This window comes from Rattus rattus, chromosome X, assembly GCF_011064425.1.
Source record: "Rattus rattus isolate New Zealand chromosome X, Rrattus_CSIRO_v1, whole genome shotgun sequence".
Taxonomy (NCBI): domain Eukaryota; kingdom Metazoa; phylum Chordata; class Mammalia; order Rodentia; family Muridae; genus Rattus; species Rattus rattus.
In genome coordinates, this window is record NC_046172.1 from 103,411,979 (window position 1) to 103,424,338 (window position 12,360).

General features: G+C 41.4%; 1 protein-coding gene across 1 annotated transcript; it reads right to left on the reverse strand.

Annotated features, from left to right (window-relative positions):
- Positions 1–2,140: 2,140 nt before the first annotated feature.
- Positions 2,141–6,312, reverse strand: LOC116889059 (rhox homeobox family member 1-like). The gene is given in 7 exon segments (XM_032890247.1): positions 2,141–2,191; positions 3,550–3,595; positions 5,280–5,292; positions 5,557–5,910; positions 6,133–6,161; positions 6,163–6,221; positions 6,223–6,312. Coding segments are annotated over 7 exon segments (642 nt in total).
- Between the last annotated feature and the right edge of the window lie 6,048 nt (positions 6,313–12,360).

Below are 12,360 nucleotides of genomic sequence, written 5' to 3' on the forward strand. Positions count from 1 at the left end.
ACCTGCTGGCACAACTCAGCACACTGTTTAATTTAAAGAGAGAAAAAGCTGTATAATCACTCCAAAGATATCAGAGAACACATGATATAATTTAACAATATTTTGTATTAAAATCCTTTAACAATAGCAATTTTATTAGATTGCTTACCATCTAAAAAGCGTATTTGCCAAATGAAAACAAAAACATGTTTAAGGGCTGGAGAGATGTCGCAGTGGTTAAGTACACTGACTGTTCTTCCAAAGGACCTTGGTTGGTTCAGAGCTCTCGCATGGCAGTTCACAGCTGTCTGCAACTCCAGTTCTATAGGAATCCGACCACCTCTTCTGACTTTTGTGGGTACTACATGCACACAGTGCATTGCATGGTACATATACTTAGTGCATATACATACATGTAGGCAAAGCACCTGTACATATAAAATAGAGTGGTAACAAAAAATATACTTTAGATCTACTTATTTTATACATGAATGTTTTGCGGGCACATGTGAGTGTGTATTTGTGTACGTGTGAGTGTGTATGCTTACTAAAGTGTGGTATAATGTCTAGGTGGGTGAATATGTGTGATTGAGTGTGTGCATGTATGTGAGTATGCATGTGAGAGAGTTGTGGGTGTGAGTGTGTGTTTTGTTATTGTGTTTTTGAGTGTTAGTTTGAGTGCCTGTGTGACTTTAACTGCGTGTGTAATGTGGAGTGTGTGTGAGTGTGTAAATGAGTGTGTACATGTGTCTACATGTGTGTGAGTATGTATGCAGGCATGTGTGAGTATGCGAATGTGTTTAGTGTCTTTTGCTTAGAATAAAGTGTTCTTCCTTATTTTTTATGGTCAATTTTAGTTTGAAGGCCATTTTTTATCCATGTCTTTTTGCTTCCTGGTCTCATTTGCTTGGGACATTTTTTCCCTACATCCTTTCACTGTTCTTGAAGATAAGAAGAGTTTCTTTTAGATATCAAAAGATAGAGTTTGTTTCTTAATCCATTTATCTAACTTGTGTCTTTTGAGACACCAGGCACCAGGATTTTTTCATAGTTTCCTTAGGTTTCATCCAGGATAGCTTGGCAAAAAGAGATTCCATACTTCTTCTGGTAAAATTATTTGATTTCATTCATGTTGATTTCCAAACTGGAGACCAAACTCCTGATGGTAAGTTCCAGCACCCTTCAGCTGGAGTGCTGGCGACACATCTACATAGGTAGTTTCAGAATTATAGTGACCATGACATGGACAAAATTGTGTTCTTGAGTTTTTAAGTGGTAACCTTTTTACCAGGAATTATTTAAGAAGTTATAATATTGAAAAGACACATTTTCAGTATTAGTTTGGTTCTGAATTCACAATATATGTATATTTTGCAAAGTTATCATAAGAAGTGTCAGTCAGCATGGGCTCTAGGAAAGAGGGACACTATGTCTCCTGGGTATGGGTTGGGTGAGCTAGAGAGAGACACCTCCTTGAGAAGGATGGGGGTGGGTTCTTCTCTTCCCTTTGAAACAGCAGAACTTCTGGCAAAGTGCCCTGTTTATGCCATGGAAATAGAGAAAAGAAGAGTTTGGGGAGCAGCCTAAATAAAGCACCGTGGTGATCTCGAGAGTCCCATGACTGACCTATAAGGAAGTTTCTCAGAGATCAGCGTTGAAATAAAATCCTCACTCTGGCCAGAATCAGCTCTGTCTGGATAAGGACTCTCTCTAGGGTCTTGCCCTGCCCCTCCCATATATTTCTGGCCCCACATAGCAGGAGAAGAGGTAAGCCCAGCATGACAGGTGAACTAAAAAAATTATGTGGGTCAGTGAAAACCCACTATGGAACTTGCAAAGCTCTTGTGATAGAAACAGCCTGCCTATGGTACTATAGCAATATCACCTCATGCAAGGAGACCTTATTATTTAGTTTAAAGGACATTTCCTTTCTAGCTTACACACATATTTTACTAAATCAAAAGGCACATGATACAGATATATTGAAAATTTACATTGTTATTGAAATACAAGTGCTTCGGAGATAAAGAATATAGTAACATAATGTTAATAGCAGAAACAATTTCATCTCTAGCTGGTGCCTTGGCTACAGTAGCACTCCAAGGCTCCTCCACAGTCTCCAGGGAAAAATGTACTGGAAAGCAGGAGAACTTCAGAGACCTTATAGCCTCTTATATCGCCTGTATTGTTCTCTCCTCTTCCGAAACCATCTCTAAAATGAGTGAGAAAAAGGAATTGATTCAGCATAGTAAACTTTTAGGACAATAATTGGAAAAAAAAACATATCACGTAAGTTTATATATCAGTATTATATTATACTACACAGAAGAACTTGGTGTCTCACTCTTCTAATTCTGAGGGACTGAGGGGACTGAGGGACTGAGGGCTGAGGGCTGAGGGGCTGAGGGGCTGAGGGGCTGAGGGGCTGAGGGGCTGAGGGGCTGAGGGGCTGAGGGGCTGAGGGGCTGAAGGGCTGAGGGGCTGAGGGCTGAGGGGCTGAGGGGCTGAGGGGCTGAGGGGGCTGAGGGGCTGAGGGGCTGAGGGGCTGAGGGGCTGGCACAGGGTCCAGTGTTGGCCTAGAATGTGGGAGGCCCTGGTTTCCACCCTAGTACTGCATATAGTCACAGAAAAGTGTTCAAAAGTTGCACACCTTGTTTCCCTCTATACTGCAATTCATATTGGAGGATGTGAGCAGCATTTTCAGGCTGATGCACCAGCATTTACATCAGCTTTATGAGTGCTGGGTTCAGCCTGTGAGCTATCACCTAACTAAAGTTCCTCCTGTAAGGATAGAATTTATGCTTGGTTTTGAGCATTTCAAATAGTTTAGGATCATGAAGCCCCTAACCCCAGTATGACTCCACAGAGAAACACTACCTAGAAGATGCCAGCATTACAAGAAGTTGCACACAGTTATATACGGAATATATATGTGTGTGCCTATTTATCTATATGAGGTTAATATAATTATATATACTAAATACCTATTTTATAAGTTAAGATATGCATGCTTGTAATTTATCCATAGAATACATGTATGTGAGAGATATATATTTATATATATACATACATTATATATATATATATATATCGTGTGTGTGTGTTTGTCTAAGAAATGAAAGTAGTTCAGTGCTATTCTTTGTTTCTATAGAAAGTTATGTTCCATTTTGAAATATGCCCTTTGTGCATGGTGACGCTTCTTTATTCCGTTTCTACTCACAAACACCAAGCTCAAAAATAATTCTAAGAGGGCTGCAGAGACAGCTCCGTGGTTAAGAACACTTGCTGCTTCTCTTGCACAGGGACCAAGTTTGTTTCCTAGTATCTATCTCGGGTGGTTACTACCTGTAACTCCAGCTCCAGGGAATTTATGCCTTCTTCCGGATTCTTTAGGCACTTGGACACATGTTTTATATGCAGACAGAGACATACACATGATAAAAATAAAAATCTTCAAAAACATTCTGAAACAGTTTTATGTTAACAACAAAATAAGACGAATGAGTCCAAGACCTAAAGCAAAGTTGTAAAATGGCTGTCCTGCCAAGTGGCTTTTTTTGGTTTACTGACCTTCACTATGGCTTCAGTCACACCCATCCATCTGGCCAGTTGTTTTCTGAGGGTAAAATGGCAGGTGTTCAGTATTTAGCATCACATATGAAAGAAAAATGTGTGAAGGACCTTTTATATTTGCTTTAAAATGTTGGTCTCATCCCCCACCTCCTTTGACATTTATCTTGAATGCTTTGAAGATTTAAACAAATGCTATGAGTAATTTTAGTTTATTATTAATGAACCATTCATACACATGAAAACCCGTGTATGTTCCTAATAAGCATTTTTAAAAGCAACAACACAGGCACCAACAACCTCAAGTGAGATGGTGGTAATACTGGGTATGGTGGTGTAGGAGACGCCACCTCTAAAAACAAAACAAAACAACAACAACAACAACAAAAACCCAAAAAAACCAAACAGAGCAATAGTTGCAAAGCAAATGCATGTGGAGGAATCCTGCATGAAGAATCCTGTTTGAGGCCCTTTGTCAGGACAGAAGGATAAACTCAAAAGAAGATGGATTAATAGAGAGCATATGAAGGTTTCTAATGTGCCATTAGTACAGGAGGACATCCAATGTACTGAGTGTTGTGGGAAATGAAATATTAAATGTGTGTGTGTGTGTGTGTGTGTGTGTGTGTGTGTGTGTGTGTGTGTACGTGCATTCCTGTGCCATAGCGAACGTGTGCAGGTCTGAGGGCACTGATGGAAGTTAGTTTGCTTTTTCCATCATGTGGATGTGGATCCTGGGGACAAAACCCTGGTTCTCCAGGTTGGTGGCAAGTGCTTTTACCCATGGAACAATCATCTTACTGGACTTGGGAAAGAAAATATTTAAGCACAACAGACAGAAATGTTCAAACCAAAACCAACCAACCAAACAAACAAACAAAACCAAAAAACCCAAGCCCCAAAAAACCAAAACCCCTCCACAGGACTGGCAATCCCTTCCCAAATTCCCAGAGTAAGGGAGGCTTAAGCAATGGGCCCTTGCAAGGTCCAGGCCAGCCTGGACTACAGAGTGATCAGACAACAAGAAGAATCAGAAAAAGGAACCCAGATAAGCCGAACATGTCTTAGATCTCAGCACAAAAACTCTTATGGAGCCACATGCCCAGTATTAAGTCTTGTTTTTATGCAGCATTTTCTGTGGGCAGGGTGGTAGAAAAGGGAGGCCCAAAATACTAAGAGACTGTTGGGGCCAGGCCTGGTGGTGCATTTCATCCCAGCACTTGGGAGGCAAAGGTAGGTGGATCTCTGTGAGTTTGAGGTCAGTTCTGTTCTATAATGTGAGTGCCAGGCCAGGAAGGGATTCATAGTGAGATTTTGGAGGTGGGGGTTAAGGAGAGATGTATGTTAATGAGTTTATCATTATAAAAAAATTTAAAGGAAAAATACATGACATACAGATGTATCAAAAATGTTAACAAGAGCAGGATGCCACACTGTACTATCCCAACCATAGCTCAGCCTTGCGTGTCTCTTAAAAAAAAAAAAAAGGGCCTTAATAATATAGGAGTCATTGACAGAAGTTTTCCACTTTGATTCCTTTAAATACTGTATGAAAATGACTTCATTCTTATTTTGTTTAACTCTTAACCTTACTCCAGAACCATAGTGCAGGACACGGGGTTTGGCAGCCTGAATTTTTCAGCAAACTAGCATTTCAAGGGGGCAAGTATTTGTCGGGACTGACAAGATGGCTAAGTGGGTACCCGTGCTTGCTGAAAAGCCCTGATGACCTAAGTTTGATGCCTTGGACCCACGTGATGGATCCTAAAACTTAATGCTGCAAGTATCCTCTCGCCTTCTTATTCCAAGTGGTACACACACACACACTACATCCACCACCACCACCACCACCACCATCATCACCAGATAAATGAAGTTACGTAATTTAAAAAAATTAGGCCCTGTGGGAGACCAGGAAGAAAGTCAACGGTCACCGTGGGGCAGCACGTGCTCCCATCAAATAGGACATACGGTCAGGTCAGGCAATCTCCTCACCTTGTTTTACACTGAGGAAGCAATTGGCCTTGAAAATGCTCTCTAGCTCCTCCAACTGCCACTGGGTGAATCTATGGCGTAGTCGACGTCGTGGCACCTGCCTGGGCACAGACTGGACACTCTGGCCCTCAGCATACTCAGGAATCGGCTCCTTCAGTTGCTGCTCATTCTTCTGGTCTCCGTTGGCGCCACCATCTTCCTTGTTCACATCTTCATCTACAAGGCCCGCAGCAGCAGCAGCAGCAGGACCCTCTCTGTTTAATTCTTTTATTACTCTCACTTTTGCTGCTGTGGCTCCCATTGCCGGCTCGCCCTGTCCTATATCTTCCTCGTTTCTTCCCTCTTCAGTCAGCAAAACCTTTGTGCCTGGAGGTGGGAAAATAAAGATCAGGAGTTGGGGCCTGACTTAGTCAAGAAGTCTCAGAGATGCTCGCAGCGCATAGCACCTGTCCAGTCATCTCTCCGAAGTCATATCCGTTACTGTCATGGAGATAGTTACGTTCCCAGCTATGTACTGACCGTTCCCTATACCCCCATTCTTATCAACTCCCAGAATAAACAAGTACTTGATGATGTAACACTCCATACCTTGAGTGCTGTCCATTTTAGTTTTACATCTGTAGAATTAACTGGAACCTCTGGTAATTCCGATGTAGTTCCGGTAATAAAGCAGAAGCAGTGACCCTTGACCTGGAAGAGATTTCTTCCAGCCCGTTCCACATTATTATGTGTCCAGTTATAGATGTAATGTTCTGGCTTCAAGCTCATCACCTGTTGCTATGGATTGAGCCCTGAGGTGCCCTAGTGAGAGCAGTTTGGTGCTGTGATAAACAGAATGTGTTTTCAGGGAGGGCACAGTCCTTGGGCAAGTAGAGATGCGGAAATGGCCTTTTAAGCAGCATCTCAGCTGAGTCCTCTGACTTTGGTGAATTATCTTCCTAGGGAAGGGATGGTGGTCAATTATAAGAGCTGATTTGAGGGGATTAAGAAAAGATCTCCCAGTAACTCTGGAGCCCTTGGGGAAAATGTAGAATTACCTCTTGGTCTAATGCTCCACATTGACTCCTTGGTAGTGGGCAGAGAAAAGAAATCAATATGATTATCTAGGAGGCCTTTTCCTTTGGACTTTCACAGAAAATGAATTTAGATTTTGTGGTGGTTTGAATGAGAATGCCCCCCACCCCATGTTTGAATTCTTGGTCCCTAATTGGTAGAAGTAATTGGGAAGGGTTGGGAGCTATAGCCTTGTTGGAAGAGGCATGTTGTTGGGGGTGGGCTTTCAGGTTTCAAAGGCCCACATCATTCCCAGTTAATACCTCTCCCCTCTGTTGAGAGCTTGTGGATGAAAATATAAGCTCCCAGCTACTGCTCTAGTGCCATGCCTGCTTACCTGCTGCCATGCTTCCTGCTACTGGGGTGGGGGTTGGGAAGTAGGTTAGTAGTACTGTCAAGTTTTGGTAAGTACTGGTAAAAGCTATAAGAATTGTCATACCTGTGCTGAGCTTCGTCACATTTGTCTTGAACACACACACTCCCACACACAGAAAGACACACACACAGAGACACACATACACACACTTCTAATGTCTTCTCTGAACAATCAAAGTGTCAAGAGCCTTGGTCTTTTATGCCTTGGTCTCTATCCCAGAACTGTCAGTCAAGCAGCCCCTTTACTGGCATGTGGTCAGACTCGTCCCAAGGCAGCCAAATTTTCCCAACATGTTCTGGTCACTCTTAAAATAGAAGGCCATACACTACTATCATGTTTCCAGACTGTTCCTTGTTTGGGGTGGGAATATCCTGGAGTCCTGGTGCTGGAGTTCTCCTAAGATTAGACTTACCTCACAGTTCTGACAACTACCTCACAATGAAGTCTACATGTTTATCTTTCCTAGTTTTTCCTCCCTCTTTGCTCTAATCCCAACATTGCCATGTCAAGCACAGGAGAATTTTTTTTCTATCCCTAGTCTGGTCAAAATAGTAAAGATATACATTTCTGCCTGGGGTTGTAGCTCAGTTTGCATTGTCCTTACCTAGCATGCTTAAAGGCACAGGATCTCTATGAGCTGCATAAAGCTAGCATGGCGCGTGGCAGTCCTGTAATGCTAGTCTGTGAGGAGGTAGATGCCAGAGTCACCCTAGTTTACAAAAGTGAGTTTGTGTTCAGAGAGGGACATATGACACCATCTAAAAATAGTAAATGACCCTCTATCTAAAAAAAGACAACCATTTCTTTTCCCCAATTATGATATTGCCATCTACAGCAATGAAGTATGCAAGGTGCCTGATTTAATTTTTAAAATTCACTGACATGTGTTTTTATGTCTTATTATATAATTTACCCAGAGGCATTCCATGTATGTTTAGAAACAATATGTATATTGCTGCTTGTGGTTAGATCATCCAGTCTATTGTGCTTTATTTTAGTGAGTTTTCCTTTCTTTGGGATGCTCTATTTTTTATTATAAATTATTGAAATCTATATTGTTTTAGAATTGCCCATTTCCCACTTTATATTGTTATTTCAGGCCTTTTTTTTTTAAAAATACTTTTGAGATAGCGTTGTCTAGGCAGCCCTGGAATTTTATATACCAAAGGATAACCTTAATCTGTCCCTCCTGCTTCTACCTCCTAGTTTCTGGGATAATAGCACTTGCAACCACCCTCTGTTCCTTTTTGAAGAATTGTTTTGGTCACATCTAGAATTATCCATCAGCAGGGTTTAAACATTCCTTTCACAGCCTTAACTACGCTGTTTACAGTACTTCCTGGCCTCCATAAGGGCTCTATTCATTTTATCGATGTGCCAGTGGATATGATGCTTCTTTCCTGTTATTGTCAAGCAATTTGTCAAGAACAGGTGAGTCTTGGTGTAAATATCAAGTTTATGGGATTTAGGGCAGTTAGGTTTTGTTCCATGGCTAGTGCTGTAGGATTTGCCAGATTTCGTCATTTTGCCATTATTTCTCCTAGTGCTCTTTCTGCTGCTTTCTCTGGCCCTTCTAATTTTCTGGCAGTTTACTCAGGTGCCCTCACGTTTTTTCTTTTTAAATTTATATTTTATTTACTTATATTATGGGGTGTATGCCATGGCACATGCGCAAAAACCATAGTGCATAAAAAAATAAAAAAATTAAAAAATTAAAAATAAAAAAATAAAAAAATTTTAAAAATACCCCCAAAACCATAGTACACCTCGTAGGAGCCAGTTCTCTCTTGCTATGTGGAGCCTGGACACCAAACTCAGGATGCCAAGCTCGGCAGCAGGCATCTTTACCCATCTTGTGAACCCCTACATTTTTTCTTTTTGTCAGGTATTTTTGTTGTCAAAAATATTTTTCCATACTATTGTATATTTATCCTAACCACAGTTTTGCCTCCCTTATTTTCCCCCAGATTCTCCCTTTCTTCCCACCCATCCAATCCCACACTTTCCAATTCTTTTAATATTTAATTCTTCTTTCCCCACACTGAATACTTTCAACAGGCCTATCTTCAAGATTACCCAGTTCTCCTTTTGGATACTCCAGTGATTTTTATTCAGTGGTACTATTTTTGTTACTTTATAACTAATGCTGTCAGGATATATCCTTTTAATTCATTTCTTTATTGCTGAGGGGAAGGGCCCAGGTTCTTGCCATGCTCCCTATGTGGGTCTCACAGTACAACTCTCTCTCCTCCCATTATGTGGGTCCTGGGTGTGGAAATCATTAGGACTACTGGCAAGATCTTTTATCTTTAGAGGTTTCTCATGAGTCCTTATGTTATTTTTTGTTCATAGAATTTTTATTTATTATTTGGAAAAAGCAGTTTGTTCACTTTGTGAAGACTTTTCTCTTGAGGTCCTGTAATCCCATTGTCATAAATTCCTTTACCTTTTTTTTTTAGCACATTTGTGGTAGAACTATTAAAAGCTTAGTGTATCAATTGTAATACCTGGCTGACTTCTCTCTTTTACTTAAAAACAATTTTCACTTTATTTATGTATAGTTAGTGCATGTGTTGACATTCAAGGTGTGGACCCATGTGCTTATAAGTGCTGGGCAGAGATCAACATCGAGTGTCTTTCTCTAGCACTTTTGACATTATTGTAAATTGTTTAAAATTTTTTTTTGCTATATTAAGTGTGTATGTGCATTCGTGTGTGTGTGTGTGTGTGTGTGTGTGTGTGTGTGTGTGTGTGTTTACAGATGCCTGCAGAGGCAGAGTGTCATGTTCCTCTGGAACTGGAGTTAGAGGTGGTTGTGAGTCCCCTGGTGAGGGAGTTTGACAAGTATCTATGTGAATCCTCTGGAAGTGCAGTGCTTATTCTCCAGAGTCTTGATTTTTATTTTTAAATTTTGTGCATATATGTGTGCCTGAGTGTGGTTTGTGCACATGCGTGTGGATGGCTGTAAAAACGAGAAGAGAGTGTCAGATCCCATGGAACTTTGTTGCTGTAACATTATAAAAAATGCTTACTATTATCCCGCACTAGGTCCGGCACCGCAGTGCCCCATGACATCTGTTGGATGTTTTCATCCCAGTTACCCAGTGTCTCTCAACCGCTGAGCTCCATCCCACATCACACTGCGGATGGCTACTCTCTGAGCCTGGCAACAATCTCTTTCCCCGTCTGGTTTCCAAGGCGGGTTTCCAAGCATCTCAGACACACACATTCCAATTCCGTGGCGGCCTAGTGTCCTGCCACCACACTCTCTTGAATTCAATTAAATCGCCACATGAAAGAACACACAACACAATAACCTCTGATCTAATTGCCCACCTAGACATACAAAGCCCTGTACCCATCCATCCTTTAAGAACATCCCTTAATAACAACCTGTAAACGTGCACAGAGGAATCTTAACGTTCATCTCCATTTTCTCTCCGCTGCCTCTTCCTTCCCCGCGCCAGTCTCCTTCTCCTCTCTAAAAGTTTTCTCCCGCCCATCCTTCCTTCTCGTCCAATGACAGGCCTCGTTCTATCTTGTACCTGCCTTCACCTGTATGACATCATCCTACAAAGCTTGAGTTACATGCCATTGTGAGCTGCCTGTTGTGGGTGCTGGGAATCAGGCTTAGGCCCTCTGCAAGAGCAGCATGCATTCCTAACTGCAGAGACATCTCTCTGCCACCGCCACATTCGTTTTTTTCTGGAACAGATTCTGTCTCTAAACCACAAGCCCCCAGTTACAGCTAGACGGGATGGCCAGCAACCCCTTTGGAACTATTTTCTCTGTCTCAGAACCCAGATTTAAATGTCTGCTGCTCTTTTAATATCTATGTTGGGGCTCACAATCAGATCTTCATGCTTGCTTGGCAGTCACTTTCCCTACTGAATCATTTCCCAGCCCCACCTTTAAAAATAAGATAGAGACTTCATATAGTGGATGCAGGGTGTTCTTGAACCTGCTATGTAGCCAAGGAGAACCATGAAATTCTGATTCTCATACATCTACTTCTCAAGTGCTGTGATTACAGGTCCTGGCCACTGTGTTCAGCTCTTATTGTTTCTACCCCCTCCCTTTTCCTATGAATGGACCCATTGTCTATAGTACTGCGTGCTAGTTTTCTTTCCTTTTCATTTAAAATATTTAATTTCATTTTAAAAACGGTAAGCCCGTGCTTATCCAACCCTAGTCGAGAGTAGCTGTAGCTGCTGCAGATGGAGAAGGGAGGGGAGAGGAAAAGTTTGCAAAGAAAGTGGAGATCATTTGAACAGTCAGAACCAAGGAAAGTCACATCAACATTGTCCCTTTAAATGACATTGCCTTGATAATTTAGACATATACTTTATCCATCTCAGAAGAGGCTTGAAACAGATATATTGAGAATTCAACTGTTTATTGTAAATACAAGGGCTGAGGGGCTAAGTGTGCAATAATAGGATGTTGGTGGCAGCAAAATTTTAGATCTATGACAGAATTAACTGTTGACTCACGCCACGCATGGCCCCCAAAGTTCCATCCACACAGAAAGGGAAGGCAAGCAAAATAATTGACAGGAGTCTAGTTACTCCTGCATTGTCTCTTTTGTAATTTTGCGTGGGTTAAGAGTCAGGGTGAGAACAATATGAGGGGGTGACAAAAAAGAACACATGGGTCAGAACAACCATAGTATGGGAGTTGGAAAGGCCCTGTAACACACAGGGCTTACTGACTGTCATCCAGGGGTGTTTCATCCTGGAAACAGACCTTGTCATTCTGTTTAAATGATATCTCTTTGATATCAGACATGTATCTTAATCTCAGAAGACACACAAAACAAATACATTGAGAACTCAGCTCTTTATTGCAAATATAAGTATGGAGGAGATAACTGTGTAATAGCAGGATTTTGGCCTACAGTGTCATGAGCAAGGGTGGCTATCTAAGGCTTCTCCACAGCCTTCAGTGAAAGGTGCTCTGGGAAGCAGGAGGAGGACCTCTGAGCGTTTACAGATTCTTATCTTCTATAACTCCTGTATTTTTTTCCTCTTCAAAAACCATTTCTACAATGATTGGGAAAAAGGAATTGGCTCAGTGTAGTAAACCATTAGGATTATAATTGAAGTACTTAATGAAAACCAGCAAGAATCTACAGTATTATATGATTAACTAAAAGATATATTGACTTTGTCCTTTCCTATTTGTAGTAACCAAGTACTTTCCAGTTGAATTTAGGCCCTACTCCACACTTTGAAACCTAGACCATTATTAAGGCTAAGAACCAGCTAGAAGTCCTAGGAGAGACTCCCCTTCCTCCTGCCAAATCAGCATAGCATTAAACTGACACCTAGTGGCATATTGTTCTAATTAGTACATTTCTCAGCCCTCATTAGAGAAACTTCCGTTTT